General features: G+C 44.2%; 1 protein-coding gene across 1 annotated transcript in view; it reads right to left on the reverse strand.

Annotated features, from left to right (window-relative positions):
- Window positions 1-22652, reverse strand: part of tkfc (triokinase/FMN cyclase) — an 84899-nt gene that overhangs the window by 15817 nt on the left and 46430 nt on the right. Inside the window, exons 9-14 of the mRNA XM_086007662.1 lie at window positions 21006-21095; window positions 17593-17709; window positions 15743-15862; window positions 13066-13203; window positions 11361-11467; window positions 6938-7041 (exon numbers count right to left, since the gene is read on the reverse strand). Coding sequence (XP_085863788.1) covers window positions 6938-7041; window positions 11361-11467; window positions 13066-13203; window positions 15743-15862; window positions 17593-17709; window positions 21006-21095 — 676 coding nt within the window. The remainder of the gene's footprint in view (window positions 1-6937; window positions 7042-11360; window positions 11468-13065; window positions 13204-15742; window positions 15863-17592; window positions 17710-21005; window positions 21096-22652) is intronic.

Genomic DNA, 22652 nt, shown 5'->3' on the forward strand with positions numbered 1-22652 from the left:
TTTATAAAAAGTCTCTGTGGTGTAGCGGGGACTGTTTATAAACCAGGGCCCTTAAATATACTATTTAACTGTAGTGTAATTGGTGGGATTGATTTGATTTAATTTAATTGCAATTAATTAAAGGGTAAGTCATGGCAGGACAGCCCGGTGCCATGGTATGCTCCTCCTGCGCTATGTGGGACCTCAGGGACACTTCCTGTGTCCCTGACAACTATGTGTGCAGGAAGTGTGTCCAGCTGCAGCTACTGGCAGACTGCATTGCGGCGCTGGAGCTGCGATTGGATTCATACTGGACCATTTGCGAGGCTGAGGACGTCGTGAATAGCACGTTTAATCAGTTGGTCACACCGCAGGCAAAGGTTGGACAGGCAGAAAGGGAATGGGTGACCAGTAGACAGAGTACTAGGCACAGGCAGGTAGTGCAGGGGTCCCCTGTGGACATCCCCCTCTCAAACAGATACACCACTTTGAGTACTGTTGCGGGGGATGGCTTATCAGAGGAAGGCAGCAGCAACCAACTTCCTGGCACCAGGGGTGGCTCTGCTGCACAGGACGGGAGGAAAAAGAGGGGTAGAGCTATAGTAATAGGGGATTCTATTGTAAGGGGAATAGATAGGCGTTTCTGCGGCCGCAAATGAGACTCCAGGATGGTGTGTTGCCTCCCTGGTGCAAGGGTCAAGGATGTCTCAGCGCGGCTGCAGAACATTTTGGAAGGGGAGGGTGAACAGCCAGTTGTCGTGGTGCATATAGGTACCAACGATATAGGTAAAAAGTGGGATAGGTCCAAAAAGCAGAATATAGGGAGTTAGGAGATAAATTTAAAAATAGGACCGCAAAGGTAGTAATCTCAGGATTGCTACCAGTGCCACGTGCTAGTCAAAGTAGAAATAGAAGGATATTTCAGCTGAATACGTGGCTAGAGGAATGGTGCAAGGGGGAGGGATTCAAATTCCTGGGACATTGGAACCAGTTCTGGGAGAGGTGTGACCAGTTCAAACCGGACGGTCTGCACTTGGGCAGGGCCGGGACCGATGTCCTAGGGGGAGTGTTTGCTAGTGCTCTGGGGGAGGGTTTAAACTAAAATGGCAAGGGGTTGGGAACCTGAGCATGGGGACAGAGGAAAGGGAAACAAGGATAAAAGCAAAAGATAGGAAGGAGAAAAACAAAAGTGGCAGTCAGAGAAATCGACGGTTTAAATCAAACATGGCCACAGTAAATAATAATTCTAATAGGTATAAGAGCATTAAAAAAAAACAAGCCTGAAGGCTTTGTGTCTTAATGCGAGGAGCATTCATAATAAGGTGGATGAATTAGCTGCGCAAATAGAGGTAAACAAATATGATTTGATTGGGATTACGGAAACATGGCTCCAGGGTGGCCAAGGCTGGGAACTCAACATCCAGGGGTATTCAATATTTAGGAAAGATAGGCAAAAAGGAAAGGGAGGTGGGGTAGCATTGCTGGTTAAAGAAGGGATTAACACAATTGTAAGGAAGGATATTAGCTCTGATGATGTGGAATCTGTATGGGTAGAACTGAGAAATACCAAGGGGCAGAAAATGTTAGTGGGAGTGGTATATAGACCTCCAAACAGTAATGCGGAGGTTGGTGATGGCATTAAAAGGGAAATTAGAGAAGCGTGCAATAGGGGCACGGCAGTCATCATGGGTGACTTTAATCTACATATAGATTGGGCTAACCAAATTAGTAACAATACTGTGGAGGAGGAATTCCTGGAGTGTTTAAGGGATGGTTTCCTGGATCAATATGTCGAGGAACTAACCAGAGATTAGGCCATCTTAGACTGGGTATTATGTAACGAGAAAGGATTAATTAGCAATCTTGTTGTACGAGGTCCCTTGGGTCGGAGCGATCATAATATGATAGAATTCTTCATTAAGATGGAGAATGAAGTAGTCAACTCAGAGACTAGGGTCCTAAATTTAAATAAAGGAAACTACGATGGTCTGAGACGCGAGTAGGGTAGGATTGATTGGGGAATGTCACTCAAAGGGTTGACGGTGGATAGGCAATGGCAAACATTCAAAGATCGCATGGATGAACTACAGAATTTGTTCATCCCAGTTTGGCATAAAAATACAAAAAAGGTGACTCAACCGTGGCTAACAAGGGAAATTAAGGATAGCATAAGATCCAAGGAGAGGACATATAAATTGGCCAGAAAAAGCAGTAAACCTGAGGATTGAGAGCAGTTTAGGATTCAACAAAGGAGGACAAAGGGATTAATTAAGAAATTCGGGGGATTAAATATGTGGGGTTACAGGGATAGGGTGGGGTATGTGTTGGCGTAGGGGTTACAGGGATCGGGTGGGATATGTGTCGGTGCAGGCTCGATGGGCCGAAATGGCCTCTATCTGCACTGTGGGGTTTCTGTGATTCTGTGAAAGGGAAAATAGAATGAGAGTAAGCTTGCAGGGAACATAAAAACTGACTGTAAAAGCTTTTATAGATACGTGAAGAGAAAAAGATTGGTGAAGTCAAGCGTAGGTCCCTTGCAGTCAGAATCAGGGGAATTTATAATGGGGAACAAAGAAATGGCAGACCAATTAAATACATTTTTTGGTTCTGTCTTCACAAAGGAGGACACAAATAACCTCCCAGAGATGTCGGGGAACATAGGGTCTGATGAAAGGGAGGAACTGAAAGAAATCAGTATTTGTAGGGAAATGGTGTTAGGGAAATTGATGGGATTGAAGGCCGATAAATCCCCAGGGCCTGATAATCTACATCCTAGGGTACTTAAGGAAGTGGCCCTAGAAATAGTTGATGCTTTGCTGATCATCTTCCAGCATTCGATGGAATCTGGAACAGTACCCATGGATTGGAGGGTAGCTAATGTTACCCCACTATTCAAAAAAGGTAAGAGAGAAAACAGGGAATTACAGACTGGTGAGCCTGACATCGGTAGTGGGGAAAATGCTAGAGTCCATTATAAAAGATGTAATAGCAGAGCACTTAGAAAACAGTGACAGGATTGGGCAAAGTCAACATGGATTTACAAAAGGTAAATCGTGCTCGACTAATCTACTGGAATTTTTTGAGGATGTAACTGGAAAAATAGATAAGGGAGAACCAGTGGATGTGGTGTATTTGGACTTTCAGAAGGCTTTCGATAAGGTCCCGCATAAGAGATTAGCGTGTAAAGTTAAGGCACATGGGATTGGGGGCAAGGTATTGACTTGGATAGAGAACTGGTTGGCAGACAGAAAGCAAAGAGTTGGAATAAACGGGTCTTTTTCCGAGTGGCAGGCAGTGACTAGTGGGGTACCGCAGGGATCGGTCCTTGGACCCCAGCTATTCACAATATATATTAATGATCTAGACAAGGGAAATAGATGTAATATCTCCAAATTTGCAGACAACACAAAGTTGGGTGGGCGTGTGTGCTGCGAGGAGAATGCCGAGAAACTCCAGGATGATTTGGACAGGTTGGGTGATTGGGCAAAAGCATGGCAGATGCAATATAACGTGGATAAATGTGAGGTTATCCACTTTGGTGGAAAAAACAGGAAGGCAGATTATTATCTGAATGGCAATAGATTGGGAGAAGGGGGAGTGCAACGAGACCTGGGTGTCCTTGTGCACCAGTCGCTGAAGGTAAGCATGCAGGTGCAGCAGGCGGTTAAGAAGGCAAATGGCATGTTGGCCTTCGTAGCGAGAGGGTTTGAGTACAGGAATAAGGATGTCTTGCTGCGGTTGTACAGGGCCTTGGTGAGACCGCATCTTGAGTATTGTGTGCAGTTTTGGTCGCCTTATCTGAGGAAGGATGTTCTTGCCATGGAAGGAGTTCAGCGAAGATTCACCAGGCTGATACCTGGGATGGCAGGAATGACGTATGTGGAGAGATTGGGTCGATTGGGCTTATACTCGCTGGAGTTTAGAAGAATGAGAGGGGATCTCATTGAAACTTATAAAATTCTGACAGGACTGGACAGACTAGATGCAGGAAGGATATTCCCGATGGTCAGGGAGTCCAGAACCAGGGGTCACAGTCTAAGGGGTAGGCCATTTAGGACAGAAATGAGGAGGAATTTCTTCACCCAGAGAGTGGTGAACCTGTGGAATTCTCTACCACAGAAGGCAGTAGAGGCCAATACATTAAATAATATTCAAGAAGCAGTTGGATATATTTCTTAAGGCTAAAGGGATCAAGGGGGATGGGGAGAAAGCAGGGACCGGGTACTGAATTTGGATGATCAGCCATGATCGCATTGAATGGCGGAGCAGGATCGAGGGGCCGAATGGCCTACTCCTGCTCCTATCTTCTATGTTTCTATCTCACGCCTTGCCAGATATCCATCCATGACAGGCACATTACCGAAACACATTGCACCACACTCACTGGCACACTTCCCTTTCCGGCGAAGGTGGTGCATAACCTGCGCCAGCAGGAGCTAACGAGCATGGCTGCAGAACCTGACCCAGCTGGAATAGACAGTTCTGGATATAATTGGAGGGGCCGTAGCTGAGGCTGCGGCAATCGGCGAGGCTGAAAGCATTAATGATGATGGTGTGCTTATAACTAATACTTCTTCTCACATCCCTCTTTCCCCATATCTCACAATCACTTATCACTTACAAGCTGCTGATGGTGTAAGGATGCACATCATGTTTTCTCCCACCTCCCCTCATCACAACCTTACCCCTTGTGCCTTTCTCCTTTCAGATACCCAAGAACTGCAACCAGCCCAGCCTGTGCATGAAGAAGTAGAGGAGGAGCGTGACAGAGAAGAATAGACACTGTCATTTGATCTGACACTCCCAGGCACCAGCTCAGAAAATGGCACTGTGCAAACTTTAGAGGGTGGTATAGAGACGGGATCTGCACGTGGTGAGTCACCGGGCACGAGTGAGCTGCAGGCAGGGCAGGGGAAAAGGGTAGCGCAGGTGCCAGCTCCCTGGAGGGCGAGGTCGCACATGAGTTCTGCTGCAGAGATGAAGACTTCGATGGGGCGGCCTTCAGAAGAAGGGTAATGGGCATGCAGAGAAATGCTTGGTGAAATGGCAAGTCTACTAGAGAGAGCCTCTTGTCACCGTCAAGGAGCATGGAGGACTCCGGCTCCAATCTGGCTCGTGGCTTTGCGCAGAGCTTGGCGCTCATGATTTCCAGGATGGAAGTGATGGGCAACTCCATTAGAGCACGTGTGGACCCAATCATGATGCTAGGTGTGATAGGAGATGCCGCAATTTCCATTGCAGCACAAGTGGAAGCGACCCAACGTCTGAGTGCTACAGTGGAAGCTCAGACTTCTGTTATGCAGGCTCAGTTTGCTGCAACGCAAGTTCAGACTGCTGCCATTGTGGCTGGGTTTATGAGTGTGGAATGGGGCTTATAGGGTGTCACAGCAGTCCAGCAATCGGTCCTCCAACAGATGGCTAGGAATGTTGAGGCGTCGCCCCGGGGAGTGGCAGTGGCTCCGTAGAGCTTGAACCTGCTGTCCTCTCTCAGGATAACAGAATTTGTACTTCAGCCACTGCCACTCCGTCAATGCTATTGCAGTTGCCTGTCAGCTAGCCAGCCCAGACTGCTGCAGCCCATCCAAGGTGGTGCAGTCTACAGCCAGGTCTTCTAGGCCCAGAGCTGCTGGAGGTCATCCTGCAAGGCCATCTGCAGTGTCCATCATGGAACGTCAGCAGCCTTCCACCAGCTGTGCTGCAGCCACTGGGGTAGCACTTCATGGGAGCACTGGAATAGGCAAAAGCACACAAAAGACAGACACTAAGGGAAAGCACAAGGATGATTAGTTGACTTTGTAATGTAATATTGGAATTAATCATTTATAAATTATGTTTGGAATGTTTGTTTTGTGGTGGCTTTCATTTCAGCATTGTGGCCCAGAGGATGTTGTGATGTTCTGTGACAGAGGGATGGTAAAGTGGGGAAGTGTTGAGAAACAGGGATCTGGGGTTTCATTCACTGGAACTGGAGTCTGCTAATGCGCTCAGACAGCCCGTATGGAAAGGGGATTTGCAAGTTGCCTCCTCCCTTCCTCCTTCTCCCGAGGTGGTCGCAAGTGGTGGCAAGGGCTGCGCCCTCATGATGGCCAAGCTGCGGAGGATGCAGAAGACCACCATGAATTGGGACAACCAATTCATATAAACTCTGCAAGGGCCAGTACAAGTTGGATATATCCCTTTAAATAGCGCTGGTGGGGGTCCCTCATGCAGCTTAATGCACATTCAGCTGTGCGTGTTTAGGAAAGGGTGTCAATTGGAACGGTGAAGTCCAAAAAGGCAGGATGTGCTTCAAATCAGCACTACACGCTGACTGACATCACGGTCTGCCTACTCTGCATACTACCGGCGCACACATGTCCTACCCACGCTATCGCCCTCACCAAGATGGTGACCAGCATGGGCCGCGCCAGAAGTGGGCGGAAGCGAGGCGGCCACAATGTTTTTTCCCAAAGCGGCCTTAACTGCCGGTGCTAAGGTGCCAAATTTCGTGGCCATAGTCTTGTGTAGACCTTTGCCAAATACCTTTAGGAAGTCTAAGTAGGATTTTCCACAGTTCACTTGGGTTGTCACTTCTTCCAAAAAGTTAAGGAGGTTGGTCATGTAGGTACTTCCTCTTCTGCATCCTTACTAACTGATGGTTTACTATTATTCTATGGATAATCCTCAGGTTTACTCCCAGTGATTGATTATTTTACATGATATTGAAGTAAGACTACTGGTCTGCAGTTGTCTACATCTGCTTTGCACCCTTTTTGAAAATGGGTGCCATGTTGGCCTGTTTCTAATGTGCAGGTACCTCTCCAGTGACCAGTTACTCCCTCATAATGACCATCAATGCCTCAGAAGTGTTCTCCTTAGTCACTCTTCATACTCTTGGATAAATACCACCTATCCCACCATGGAATTTATTTGTTTTGAACCCTCTTAACCTATCATGTCAGACTGTGCACATACTGACCTCTTCATTGCTTCAATCCCAGAATTCAATGCCGCTGCCCAAGCAGAGGGATTGTTGTTATCTTTCAGATTTTGTGCTGCTGCAATCAAGGAAATACTGTACAGCTACAACAGAAAGGGTATCTCATTATAAATGGACTGTTCCAAACCACTGTAACAATATCAGAATACACAAAAACAGGAAGTTCTCAACTCATTCTCACTGAGTGGTGGAATGACCCTCCTACTGAGGTGAAATTAATACCAACTCATTAAATAATGCTAATTTTTGGATTCTTGAGAAAGAGACAGAGACATTCAGGTGGTCAATATCCAGGACTTAGCTTTAAGAACCAATTTAATTATTAGCACCTTATCCTAGCCTCAGTTCTTCAACTGAATGCAAAATTTGACCCATTAGTATTGCTCAGTCAGCAGTTTTATCCACTTATATTTAATGCACATTAGAGAAAATCCTCAGGTGTCCACTCTTGGGAGTTCAACCAGAGGTAGCCCTGCCCACTTCAAAGGGTTCATCCAGCAGAAAGCCTGCCCACTTCAGGGAGGTCAGCCAAAGGGAGGCTTGATCAAGTTTAGAGACCAGCCAGAAATCTGTCCAGTCCCAGGAGTTCAGCTGTCAGGAGGCCTGCCTGTTCATTCATGTTCAACTGGAGGGAGGCTTGCTTCCTGCTGGGAGTTCATCCGCAGAGGAAGGCCTGCCCGCTCCAAAGAGTTCAGCCAAAGGAGCGGCCTGCCCATTCCTCGAAGGTCAGCTGGCATATGTCTGCCTTGTCGGAGCTTGCGTACATGTCAATCATCCATATTTGATATGGATAGTCAGCATTTTGGAAACACAATTTGCCTATCTGAGGATGAAAATCAGCATGGACTTGACTCCCCTTCACCCACCCCACCCCACCCTTGCCACTCCTGCAAATCTAGGCTGACACTCCGGTGCAGTACTGAGGGAGTGCTGCACTGTTGGAGGTGCCATCTTTCGGATGAGATGTTAAACTGAGGCCTGCTCTCTCAGGTGGACGTAAAAGATCACACGTTGAAGAAGAGCAGGCGAGTTATCCCTGGTATCCTGGCCAATATTTATCCCTCAATCAACATAACAAAAACAGATTATATGGTCATTATCACATTGCTGTTTGTGGGAGCTTGCTGAGCACAAATTGGCTGACACATTTCCTACATTACAATAGTGACTCCACTTCAAAAAAAGTACTTCATTGGCTGTAAAGCACTTTGGGACATCCGGTGGTTATGATAGGCTCTATATAATTGCAAGTCTTTCTTTCTTTCAATATTAACAATTCCCATAATGTGCAGAAGTGTCAATCACTTGAAGCAGCAACAGGGGGCAAAGCAGAAGAGGTCAGTACAGACAAGTAAGGGAGTTAAGTCATTAGTAGCACAGTGTGAGGGGGAGAAAGAGAGAGGAGAAAGGAGAGTTTTATAATTAACTGAAGAGACAGGAAAAGAATGCCAGTTTGAAATTGGGAGGAGAAGAGCAACAGCTTGAACGGAGGGAATGAAGAATAGTGCAAGCTTGAACTGAGGGAATGAAGAATAGTGCAAGCTTGAACTGAGGGAATGAAGAATAGTGCAAGCTTGAACTGAGGGAATGAAGAATAGTGCAAGCTTGAACTGAGGGAATGAAGAATAGTGCAAGCTTGAACTGAGGGAATGAAGAATAGTGCAAGCTTGAACTGGAAGGGACAGGAATAGCGGCAGGTTAAATTGAGGGGGGAGGGAGAAGAGCACCAGCTAGAATTTGGAGGGAATGGGAACAAAGAGTCAGGGAACCAGAATGATCAATAAAACAGAATCAAATTCCCTAGTTAATGTTGGGCAATGTTGACATTGGGTCTAGTGCCCAGGTGTTGCTGGTCAGGACTAGGCCAATCTCACTTCACATTGGACCATTCCAGTTGAGGGGAAATGTTCACTCCATCAGCTAGAGCTGAAATGAGCCAAGATCCCAGAGGTATCTTTGTTCTATGCTAATGGTTGGAAGCTTCTGCAAAACCAATCATTATGTGGTTTAAAAATTCCTCAGTGGATTATGTTTTTCTATGTATTGAAAAAAGTACAAAAGCTTTTCCCCCTTATCATTTCAAGGGTCCTGTTAAATTGCCCATCAGAGTTTCAAGCAGCCAGGCTGTTCCCAGGCTTCTGACAATGGTGTGTCTGTCTCAGATGTGAGAAAGAGAACAAGAGCAGTTTAAGTCAGAAGGCAATTTTTCTCTCCAAGTGGCTAAGAGTTTGGGACGATATATGAATGGGAATTGGCATGTTTGATATTGTTTGCTACCATGTGTCATGTCCCACTGTGCCACTTCCCAATGTGATATTGTTGACACCATGGTGTGTGGTTACTTGTATTTCAAAGTCCTGGATTTATGTGTTGAGAAATTGAAATGAAGAGCCAGAAGCTATGGCGCAGGAGACTAAGAAAAAACATTTGTATTTATATAGCACCTGACCAGGTTGCTCAGAAACATCCCAATGCACTCCACTTTGAAGTGCAGTTATGCAGGCAAATGCAACAGCAGTGAGATGAATGACCAGTTAATCGGTTTTGATGGTGAAGGTTGAGAGGGAAGGATGTTTGGCCAGGACACTGGGTGAACGCTCCGATTTTCTTCAAATAGTGTCATGAAACCTTTCACATTTACCTGCACAGGCAGACAGAGCCTTGATTTAACGGCTCATCGTACTGTTCCACTGCAGCTATGACACTGTGATTTACCTGACAATGTGGAAAATTATGAAGGCGTGTTCTATCCACAAAAACAGGACAAATCTAACTGGGTACCTCCCAACTCCATGATCTCTAAGAAGTACAAGCGCAGCAAACTAATGGGAACACCATCACCTCCAAGTTGTCCTGCACTGTCACTAGATCAGAATCCTGGAATTTTTTACCTAACACCATCAAGGGAGCACCATCAGAAAAAGATTTTAGCGATTCAAGGAAAAGGCTCACCAGCAAATTCATTTAGGTCATCGACCTGAAACATTAACTCTGTTTCTCTCTCCATAGATGGTGCCTGACCTGCTGAGCATTTTCAGCATTTTCTGTTTTTATTTCAGATTTCCAGCATCCGCAGTATTTTGCTTTTGACCTTCCTAAAGCAACTGGGGAGGAGCATAAATGCGTCCTTGTAATAGTCACACATATGCTGAGAAGAAATAAATAACAAAAATCTCTGGCAACGCAGCACTCCTCTCAGCACTGTGCTGAGTGTCAGCCTAAATTATGTGCTAAAATCCTGCAGTGGGGTTTGACTCAAAAGGCAAGAATGCCAACTGAGCCAAACTAACGTTCCAAAGTGTAAAGCAAGAGATGAAGTAAGTGAGGAAGTAGTGGTTAGCTTACACAAAGTTAACTTTTAAAAGCCTAAAGATTGTAGGAGGAAGAGAACACTGAGGGAGTCCAGTCCATGAAGTTCAATTTTGAGTTCAGCAGAAGGATTATGTTGCAGTAAGAGAAAATATGATGAGGATGATGTAATTTCTTGATTTCAACACAATGAGGCTGCAGGAAGAAGAAGACAGTGTAGTACCGTGTGTTTACAGTTTAGAATAAACAGATGAACTGAATACACTTCTCCACATTATATATTTTGAACTACCAAAAGTTTGGCTGATTTACCTGATCTACTGACTTTTTTTATGCGTGTATGGGATGTGGGCGTCGCTGGCAAGGGCAGCATTTATTGCCCATCCCTAATTGCCCTTGAGAAGGTGGTGGTGAGCCTCCTCCTTGAACTGCTGCAGTCCGTGTGGTGAAGGTACTCCCATAGTGCTGTTAGGTAGGAAATTCCAGGATTTTGACCCAGCAACTATGAAGGAACGCCGATATATTTCCAAGTCAGGATGGTGTGTGACTTGGAAGTGAACTTGGCGGTGATAGTGTTCCCATGCGCTTGCTGCCCTTGGTGGTAAAGGTTGCAGGTTTGGGAGGTGCTGTCGAAGAAGCCGTGGCAAGTTGCTGCAGTGCATCTTGTAGATGGTACACACTGCAGCCATGGTACGCCGGTGGTAGAGAGAGTGACTGTTTAAGGTGGTGGATGGGGGGGCCAATCAAACAGGCTTCTTTGTCCTGGATGGTGTCGAGCTTCTTGAGTGTTGTTGGAGCTGCACTCATCCAGGCAAGTGGAGAGTATTCCATCACACTCCTGACTTGTGCCTTGTAGATGGTGGAAAGGTTTTGGGGAGTCAGGAGGTGAGACACTCACCACAGAATACCCAGCCCTCTGACCTACTCTTGTAGCCACAGTACTTATGTGGCTGGCTCAGTTAAATTTTTGTCTACAAGTAAATAAAATGAATGTCTATTGTGGTTCTTTTAGCCCAACCATAGGGTCACTCTTTACTACTTCACTTTTTTGCTCTATATGCTGGTTAGAAATAGAATCATCATTTAGACTTACCGCTCCTGATGTCCCACCCATATGTTCTCGCATTATCCTGCCTAGGCACAAAAGAAGCTGATGACCATTGCCAGGAACTGCATTAGACGTCAACAAGTTCTTAATGGCTGTGAGTGAAAAAGAAAGATTCTCAGATATCAGGAGGTTTTACAAACAAGACCCCAACTCCTTAATGTAAAACATATCTGCTACATCCCTTACTGTAACACGATTACATATACTCCATCCTCATTTTAGCACCCTCTGACATACCTCGTGCCCCTCACTGTAACACTGATATTTACCACCCCTTCTTGCTAATATTTCTTTATAGATGATCTCAATTACAACGGAGATGACTCTTTTGCTCTTCTCTGTATTTTTCCAATGTCTGTCTGCCCCTTTTGAAATGTGGTGACAAAATTGGCACACAGTACTCCAATTGAGGTCTGACCAGTACATCATACTGCTGCAGCCTTGGTAGACTTCTAAATGATAAATTTAATGATTTGCATTCCCGGCATGGTGCTGAAATCTCACACTGGGAATTCAAGCACCGAAATTGGCAGCTCTTTTAGGATTTTTCATGTTAGAAATCCTGCACGGCCCACTGATCTCTCCACCTGAATAATCACTATGTGCTTCATGCGGGCAAAACTCCATGCCAGGAGCACAAATTTCTTAAATTACTTCCAGACTCCAACAGACTGCATTGGGAGGAGAGCTAGGCAATTTAGTGAATGAGTAAGAAATGGATGCAGTTATTGTTGCGTTGATCAAAACTTTTTAAACATCCTTGATGACTCAGTTGGTAAATGCACTGCCCGATATACTGAACCACACAAAAAAAGGGAGGCTGCAACTTCCATTCCTGTTCTGTGCTAAGTAAGCTAAATTCAGTGGCAGTATTGGCATTAGCTGGGGGGGAAAAAATCAGTCAAGGTTCCTGTTCCTGATCACTATCCAGTGATTCCTGCTGGAAAGTGTGCGTGTACACGGATATTAGCAGAGGATAGAATTTGCGAGCTTGCAACACCGCACAGGTTGAATAGGTTGCCAGCATTTACTGTCTGCACTCACATGTAAACAGTGGTTGCTTGGATGAGGTACCAAGGCATTCCCAGATCCTGTAGAACTATACTCGGCAAAAGGGGAAAAAAAATTGAAAAAAAAGCAGGATGAATGCCTGTTTGCGAACAGAATTTAGGGCATAAGGACAGAGATGATTAAATATTGTGTAGAAAATTATGCTCCTGAGCTGCTGGGAACATATAACTATTATAATGAAGAAAAGGAAGTTGTCAGTAGATTAACTGGGTTGCGTACAGTCCACAATACAGGTTTTAGGCACTCTATAAATGGAATGGGCTTTATTGTAATTTCTCATTCTCATAGCAATTAAAAATAAATTGTGTTTTACAATGTTCATATGAAATAACTCTGGAAACAATGCACGAGGTGCAGGAGTTACATTATTGTATCTTTGAGGGAGGGACTGATAGACATTACTATACAGAGATATTTCTGAATGAGTCACTGAGCGCCATCAGTCAGTGTACACATTGCTCACGCGGAAAGGACTGAGTCAGTGATTGGGTGTGGTTTAAATTTAGTTGAACATACAGATTGTTGATCCCAAAGATCCCAAATCATCCAAATAGTACTGCCAACTTTTTATCAACATTTATTTCCAAATTCCCAGAGTTGCACTTTTTCAGTAACTGACCCTCTGCTGCCTTTGCATGTGTAATGCCACAGTCACCATCTCCTGCTTCCCTATCCAGTTCATTCAGTTCTTCCTCCATTTGAAGCAGAGTGGTGGAGATCATGTCTAAGACTGACCGCGCCTTATCCACAAAAGGACCTGTGAAGCAGTTGAAATGAAATGTAAGGCACGGGCTTCAATCCTTGTTCACTGTAATATTCTATATGTACAAATAGTTGGTACCTGTGACGGATGTCTCAGTTATTAAATCATTGAAATAATGCAATACCAATCCTAAAGTCATCTACATTAGGGCCCAAAATCAGGTATTCACAAAGCTCTTATCAACAATGTGTGGAAAATACTTGAAAATAAGAAGTGCCATCCTTACATCATGGGACAGCTGAATCAATCGTTCAGCTGGCCCCAGTATTCAGGGATCAATCTAACCACTTGCCAGCTTGAAACCAACATCCCCCTACCCTTTGCATAATTGAGTAACAGATAGTAGATGAACAAGGGTCAAATTTACAGGCGCAGACTGCTGCTGAGTTCACAGATTAGCTATGAAACAGAGGCTACTTCATGAACATAAATGGTTAAACTCTTCATTACTGCCACTGCAGGGCATGACGCAAGTTGGTCTGAGTACCATTGCGAATTTTACTACCAAATCTGAATTGTTTTGGAGCAATGGTTCTCTGCTCTGTAAACTGCCGTGGTGCAACAACATCATCACACTCATTGGCATAGGAGACCTCAGACGTGCAGATGGCGAGCACAGTTGGGACAACTATCGGGAATATTGATGATGAGACATCCAAAGCCATCATTAAGGCCGACTTCAACCTGTTTGGAATTGGGACAATCATTGAGTGGATTTAAAGAGTTGGCAGCAATGCAAGGATCTCTGCTCAGAGAGATCAGTACACACCTTCAGGACCCGGCCTCCAACAGAATGGAAAAGAACAGGAATTGCCAAGTCACTGCCAGTCTTTTGGCAGCACTTGCTTCTGGGCAAGTGATACAAATGGCATTGAAAGCAAGTAGGGCCCTGCAACCAGAATCGGACAGACTAATAGACACAGCCGGCCTTCATAATCACAAGATGCTTCACAAAAGACCTCATCGTAAGCCTCCATACCTGCCCCTACCATGAGGGTGTTATTCAGAAATAGTGCATTAGAGAGAGATTATGTGATCATGCCTAGCACAAGGAGACCGCACAACAGTGCATCACACTGAATAAGTACCAAGATTGTGGTCATTTGTTTATTAACCCAAAATTGAATTTATTCTGCAAAACAAAACAAGAAAACTCTTGTATAATAGAAAGTAGCAGGTTAACTTAAACCAAGATATTTGACACTGAATTCTGTCCTTTTGATCGCTGTAAAGAACCTGTGCAGGTCTCAAGGTGAAAAAATCCTCAATGATGGTCCAAGACATATGCTTCATTTTAAGTGCTGGCCACAGGTGCTTGATTTTCACCCTCATTCTCTTCCTGAATCCTGGCTCAATGCTGATTCACATTACAAGCATCCTTCTGCAACTCCAATTTCCTGCCCTATCCCCATATCCCTCAATTCCTCTGGAGTCCAAAAATCTATCTATCTCAACGACTGAGCATCCACAGCACTTTGGGGCAGAGAATTCCAAAGATTCACAACTCAGTGAAGAAATTCCTCCTCATCTCAGTCTTAAAAGGCCAGCCCCTTATCCTGAGACTATGCCCCCCAGTTCTAGACACTCTCGCCAGGGGAAACAATCTCTCAGCATCTACCCTGTCAATCCCCCTCAGAATCTTTTATGTTTCAATAAGATCACATCTCATTCTTCTAAACTCCAGAGAGTATAGGCCTAGTCACTGTTATTTTGAAGACAAACATGGCAGCTAATTTGTGCACAGCACCATAAACAGAAAATAAGATAAATGACTGGATAATCTGTTTTACTACTGTTAGTTAAGGGAGGAATATCGACAGGACACCAGGAGAACTCCCTGTCCTTCTTCGTACCTTTTAGATCCACTGAACAGGCAGATGGGGCTTGGAGTTAACATGTTATCCAAAAGACACATCTTCAACAACACAGCACAACCTCAGTAATGCCTGAAGTTTGAACATAGATTATATGCTCAAATCCACAACCTCCTGACTCAGAGGTGAGAGTGCTACCACTGAGCCAAGCTGATGCTTCCAAAATAAACATTTACTAACTGCTGGAATGAGTCAGTAATTCCTTAAAACAATTAGAAGCAAATTACATCTTTATTTAATGGTGGAAGTTTTTATAGTATGTTATTACAGAGAAAATACAATTCAAGTGTGCTGAAGACTATCATAAACGCTTGAGTACACATCGATATCTCAAAAATGCTCATTATATTACGCTGTAAGCCATACAATATTCAAGTATTACTGAATTTGAATGGAACATATAGTGCAAAGAAATCATAGTTTTGCTTCTCACAGATTCTGCATTACTCTTGCTCCCTCACTGTCTCCATCACTCTTCCTCTCTCTCTACCCCAGTCATTCTTGCTCTCACTGATTCCATTCACTGTTGGTCTCACCCTTGCTGTCTACTTTTTTTTAAATTTGTCTCGTTACCGACACTGTCTTGAGTATGGTACAGTTACATTTCACTTCACAATAACACTTTCACACACCACATAAATAACGTGAGCAGCCTCTACCTGACCCAGGTGGTGTATCTGTGTTCTCAGGTGCTAAGTAAGGGACACTCAGACTCCTGCATTTCCGCACCAGACTATGTTTCGCTACATTGGCCCAGCCGGGGGCTGAAGTATGTGAGTCTGTAAGAAAAATAAAGAGTAGAATTTTGTTGCAGAAAAGCATATCTGAACAGATACACTGAACAGATGCATCTCTCGTCATTGCCCATTGATGTAAGACAATCTGGTAACACAAAACTAGCCCAAAAAATTGACTTCCCACTTCCTCTGCAATGGCTTAATAAATGCACTCCTTGCGGTAATAAACCATACAGACCAAGAAGGTCCCATATCTCATCTTTGGTCTCTGCTGTTGGCTGATCTCAGTCAAAGTGTCATGGAGGTGCCACAAAAACAGCTCAAAACTCCTGCCTGTTTGCCTTCGGAAGTAAGCACATGTGGGGATAACTGGCGATTAAGGATTAGACTCAGCTATAGTACTATACTCCTTCCCCTACAGTTGAATGGCCCAAACACACATGAAGAACGTCCATTTGGGTGAGGTTCTAGAGGGCGCCACTAATCACCAAACTGTATTGCATGAGTCAGTGCCTACAAAAGAGGGGCAACAGGAGAAATTCTGTAGAAAGAATAACGACTACAAATGCCAGTAAGAACAAACTCTGTTCAGCTGCATACTACACTGGTGTCTGTGAGCTCCTTTCTCATCTGAACCATTAGCTAAGATGAACCAATCAAAATGAGAGGATAAATAAATGGATGGGAATATGGTGAGCTTTTAAAAAGGTACAGTATCCCAGATCAGGGCCTTTTGAAAGCTTTCAGACAGTTGTGAGAATGAACAATTATTTATATCACCTTTCAAAGCACAGGCTACTTAACACTTCTGCAAGAGAGAGACATTTTAGTGCTTTCCCCCATGTTCTGCTCAGATAAGTCAGATGAACTGTTTCCAGACAACTGACAATACTGCATCATAAGGAGGCAAGCGATGGTGCCCTAGGATCCGGTGAAGGAACCTTCCCACTGATTTTCAGTTGCATCCCCTTTCTCCCAGTCCAGTGCATTTCTCCATCCCAAGATAGGAATTCACTATGTTCGGAATCATTGCAATGCACCGATGCTAATGCACAGAGATACACATGGTTAAGTATTTAGAATGAGGAACTGTTGCAATATAGCAGGCATAGAATAATAACGACAGTCTTAGACAGGAAAGTGGCGCTATAGGATCAGGGGTGGATTTGAGGGGATACATTGAAGACTATGCTCTATTTGATAAGTTGTGGTAATAGAAAAACTTGCATTTATATTGCACTTAGCACATCTCTCAGAAACAATCCAAAGTTCTAGACATGCAATGAAGTGCTTTGAAGTATAGTATCTATTGAAGTTTAGGTAAATTAGACTGGACACTAGGGGGTAGAAATTCTTGGGTGGGGTCTCTGTTGCACCTCTTCAGGTGCTGGACCACCCACTTTATTAAAATGACCTGTCCCCAGGATTTGGGACGAGGTTAATGTCCTCTCCAGCATCGGAGGCCTGTTCCACCACACTATGGCTGTAGAGCAGGATCCCTGGAATTTCAGGCTGCAGAACTTACACAACAATACTCTGGGAGAGGAGTGTTTGGCAGAATTGACTTGTTTTCACCCAACACCTAGCTGAAATAGTCTAGCTCGAGTTCTGGAACCTAAGTGGTATAGGGAAGAATGACTGTCCTATCACTCCATCCCATAGCCTGACAGTGCACCAAAACCCTCCATCTCTGGGCTGCCCAGTCAGTGTCTTGCTCTAGCTACGAATAAGAGATGTATATTCTGTAGCAGATCTCACCCAAAAGCACTCACCCAGGAGTTTCAGTTCTTCGTGATCCACTTGCATCAGGGTCAGAGAAGTTCCTCCCATTTCCAAGGCTGTCATAAAGGACCCGATGTAGGCCCTTTCTATAATGACTTCCTTACTCTCTGTAAGAGATGCCCAGAAAAGATCTACATTACTACAGAAAAATTAGACGTTCCTTCACTCTACACAACGTTTAGAATTCACTCGTTAAAGGGCTTCAATTTGGCACTGCATTTCTGCCATTTAAAAAAAAAAAATAATTGCAAAACACATATTCACATTAAGAAGATAGCATGGGTCAAAAGCGATTTTGGGAGCAGGGATGGTGCCTGTACCTGGAATTTATATCAATACAGATTGAAATGTTATTGCTTTCATTCTGTAGACTGAGATGCCACTACAGGTTAGATTATGTCCTTTTACTTTCTGGGCCTGGTTTGAATCTAGCACAGGCAGAGCAGACCAGATGGAAATAAGGAAAGAGGACTGTGAATAGAAAGAGTACAAGAGAAAAGGGAATGTGAGAGAACTCATGAGTATGTAGACCAAATGTGCACAAGATTGTCATCAGAATACGAATGCGAGAGTGCAAGTAACAGAACAAAAGTGAAAGTGCAGAAGCAAAGACGTGTTAACAATAGAGAGCACGAGAGTTGTGTGTGAGAGAATGTGAAAATGAGTGTCAGAAAGGCAGAATGAGACAGACAGAGACAGAGAGAGGGCAGAGGAAGCAGGAGTCCATAACAGACTTAGACCTCTTGCTGCTCTAAGTTGCAATTTGAGAAGCCTAGTTATACTCCTTTTTTTTGATATCTTGGCTGATCTCCCAACCTCAACACGGCTCTAATGTATCCCATTTAAGTCACATCTGATCTCAGCCCCAGACCCTTTAATGACCACAATCTTTGCAGGTTGGGCCATTTGTTGTACAGTAGTACTGTTTAGGAAGAGACCTCCTGCTGCCCCAACTTGTAATTTGGGAGGCCTAGTTATATTGCTGAAGACCACAGCAATTGTGGTTGGACGAAAAAGGTTTGGATCTACTAATTTAGATCCAGACTCTCTTGTGTGGCAACTTTAAAAAAAACTCCAGGATTTCAGTTACAACATAACCATTATGCTTTGCTTCCTTTTCCTCAAATTGTCATTTAGACTGAGCCTAAGGCACAGGGACAGGATTTTGTTTCCACCACTGGCTGTCCATCTGTATAGTGTGTTTTCTCTCTTCCTTTTCCCATTGGCAAAAATGGGAGATCAGTGTACCAAATAACCATAGCTTACTGTCTGATCTCTGTCCTGGCCATCTCTGGTGTTGGAAGTGCAGAACATCAACTGGTTTCTTCTGCTGTCCCCGTGTCACAATCTATTTGGGCTGACAGGCTGATGAACTCCTAGGAACAGGGGTAGGCCATTCAGCCCCTTGAGCCTATTCCGCCATTCAATTAGATCATGGCTGATCCGTACCTCAACTCCATTTACCTGCCTTTGTCCCATATCCTTTGATACCCTTACCCAACAAAAATCGATCAATCTCGGTCTTTAAAACTTAAATTGTTGCAGCATCCAGACTTTTAGGGGAAGAAAGTTCCAGATTTCCACTACCTTTTGCGTGAAATAATGCTTCCCGATTTCAGTCCTAAACGGCCTAGCTCTAATTTTAAGATTATGCCCGGTTCTTCTGGATTCCTAAATTAGTGTCATCTGAAAACTTGGATATACAAATCAATTGCTCCATCCAATTCATTAATATATATGTCTGCGTATGCGCCTATGAAGCACCTTGTGACATTTTACAGCATTAAAGGCATTATATAAATGCAAGTTGTTGGTTGACATGAGACTCCATAATTTCAGCTTTAAGATCCACTGAAGAGTGTCTTGGGCAAAGCTCCTAAATCCAGTTAATGCTTCTGGCTGATGATGTTGTATTCTGTCCTGTGGAGATTCAAAACCCAACTGTCCGTATGTGGTTTGGATCTCTCAAGAGAAACAGCCACAATGCAGGCTTCTATGTAGAAGCTCAGCAATTTACCATTACAGGAGTAAGTGCCAGGATTGCATCTGCTCCCCACAGTACAAAACATGGGTTTTAACGCCAGTCACTGGAAATAAAATATGGCGTTATTAAAATTGAGTATCTTTCAACTTAGATGCATCAGCAATCCTTTGGTGAGCTATGCACACAAGCCAGCCTCAGCTGCATATATGACTATCCCCATCCTGCGGTCAACCTGCCACGCCTGTCCTTCCTTAGGTTATAAAATGCTGTGTCTTTACATAGAATTAATAGCAAAGAAACAGGCCATTTGGCCTAACTGGTCTGTGCCGATGTTTATGCCCCACACGAGCCTCCTCCCACCCAACTTCATCTAACCATATCTGCACATCCTTCTATTCCTTTCTCCCTATGTACTTATCTAGCTTCCCCTTAAAGACATCTATGATATTCACCTCAACTACTCCATGTGGCAGCAAGTTACATGTTCTAACCATTCTTTTCTCCCGAATTCTTAATTGGATTTATTAGTGACTATCTTATATTTATGGCCCCTAGTTTTGGACTCCCCGACAAGTGGAAACATCTCTACCTCTACCCTATCAAAACCCTTAATAATTTTAAAGCCCTCTATTAGGTAACCCCTCAGCCTTCTCTTTTCTAGAGAAAAGAGCCCCAGTCTATTCAGTCTTTCCTGATAGTTAATACCTCAGTTCTAGTATCATCCTTGTGAATCTTTTTTGCACCTTCAGTGCCTCTATATCCTTTTTTGTAATATGGAGACCAGAACTTTACACAGTACTTTTAAGTGTGATCTAACCAAGGTTCTATACAGGTTTAACATAAATTCCCTGCTTTCCAATTCTATTCCTCTCGAAAGGATCCACTGTGCTGTTTGCATTTTTTATGGCCTTGCTAATTTGCATGGCTACTTTTAATGATTTGTGAATGTATATCCCCAGATTCTTTTGCTCCTCTACCCCATTTAGACTTATTTTCCAAGGAGTATGTGGCCTCCTTATTCCTCCTACCAAAATGCACCGCATCACACTTATTTATATTGAAATTCATTAGCCATTTACATGCCCATCCTGCAAATTTATTGATGTCTTGTTGTATTTTGTTGCAGTCTTCCTCAGTATTAACTATACCCCCTAATTTGGTGTCATCTTCAAGTTCTGCAATTGTACTTCTGATTCCAGAGTCCAAATCGTTTATGTAAATAGTGAACAGCAGCGCTCCCAACATCGATCCCTGTGGAACACCACTTCCCACCTTCTGCCAGTATGAGTAACTACCTTTAACCCCTACTCTCTGTATTATGTTTTGTAGCCAGCTTGCTATCCATTGTGCTCCCTGTCCCCTGACTTCACATGTCTGACCGTGGTCATGAGTCGAGGATGAAAATCCTTTTAAACTTACCCAGATAGCTAACTGCAGAGTTAGCCACAATACTCAGTTCCAGACAGGACAACCCTCCAAGATTGTTCACAATCAGCACAATATGATCCCCTAGAGGCAGAGAGTAAAATTAAACTCAGTAAACAGGACAAGTAACCAACATATCCAGCTGAAATCTGTGATGTAAGGAACCACTATTAGAACTTTCCACCGTAATCTAGTCAGGGACACCAACTTTAAAGCACTACGCCATCTCCATGACTAAGATTGTAACCCCACACTTCAGAACTGAGACACTAATTCCATATCGTTTCTAACCCCATACTCAGTAATTAAATGCTGTTTAGTCGCTAAACTACTGCCCAGTACCCTCTCAAAGTTCAGCTTGAGTTCACTTTAAATGCTTTAAGAGATCTGTGTCCCAGGCAAGTCACAAAGATCTTTTCTAGCATTTATGAAATATTCAGCAATGCATGCAAGGTTTGTTACTTTTAAAAACTTTCTACAACAACACATAATCATAACAGTAGGTGATCGCTGAAACTGTCTCAGTTATCCCAGTCTACCATCAGGCTAGTGAAAATTCTACCCCTCATGGGCTGGATTTTGCCAGCCCTGGGGAGGCAGGTTTGGAGGCGGGACTGCTGGGAAAATGGCATCTTGCCAGGAGGCGGGTAGCCGACCCGCGCCGGGTCCCGCCTCCTCAAGGCAGGAAGGGGATTAATGCCAATTAACTGCCTGTTAACAGGTAGTTAACAGGCAGGTTTCTGGTTAATCCCTATTTTGAGCCCTGAAGTGTGGGCTTCCCGACGGCTCCGAACCTCGCCAAGGTCAGCGAGGCTGGCTGTCGGTTTGCGGGGGTCGGAGGGGCTGAGATGTCCAGTGTGCAGGTGAGTAATGGGTGCATGTGTGCAGAGGTAAGTGTGAGGTGTGTGTAAAGTGTTTTAATAAGTTTTACTTACCTTTACTTCTTCCTGCAGGCTTCCTCCCTTCAGGTCTCGGGAGTCCCTCAGCTCACCAGCACAGAAAGCAGAATGGCCGCTGAACTGTCAAAAGCTGCAGCCTTCTGCTTTCTGGTCAGGAAGGCTTTCTAATTGAGTCTTGAGTAAAGACACAACTTAGAAGACAGATTGTCAGTGTTTGACAGTTTCACAGAGCTGTCAAACGATGACATTTCATCTGTCAAAAGCTCTTGACAGATGAAACAGCACTCGCTGATGTCACCTGTAACTGGCTTTCCCTTAATTGGCCTGCTAAGCCCGCTGGGCGGGCTTAACAAGGTCAATCAAGGGAAAATAGCGTGGGTTGGCCAGAAGTCGATGGAGGCGGGACTAAAACCCAACAAGTGGGAGACCTGCCTCCAAAAGCTCCCCATTGACAAAATCCAGCCCTAGATCTCTATTTATGAAGCCCAGGATCCCATAAGCCCTTTTAACTGATTTCTCAACCTGCCCTGCCACCTTCAACGATTTGTGCACACATACCCCCCCAAGTCTCTCTGTTCGTGCACCCCCTTTAGGATTGTACCATTTAGTTTATATGTCCTCTCCTCATTCTTTCTACCAAAATGTATCACTTCACACTTTTCTGCGTTAAATTTCATCTGCCACGTGTCCGCCCATTTCACCAGCCTGTCTGTATTCCTGAAGTCTATCACTCTCCTCTTTA

The sequence above is a fragment of the Somniosus microcephalus genome, chromosome 15, assembly GCF_052327205.1.
Source record: "Somniosus microcephalus isolate GS21.2 chromosome 15, FLI_Smic_1.0, whole genome shotgun sequence".
Taxonomy (NCBI): domain Eukaryota; kingdom Metazoa; phylum Chordata; class Chondrichthyes; order Squaliformes; family Somniosidae; genus Somniosus; species Somniosus microcephalus.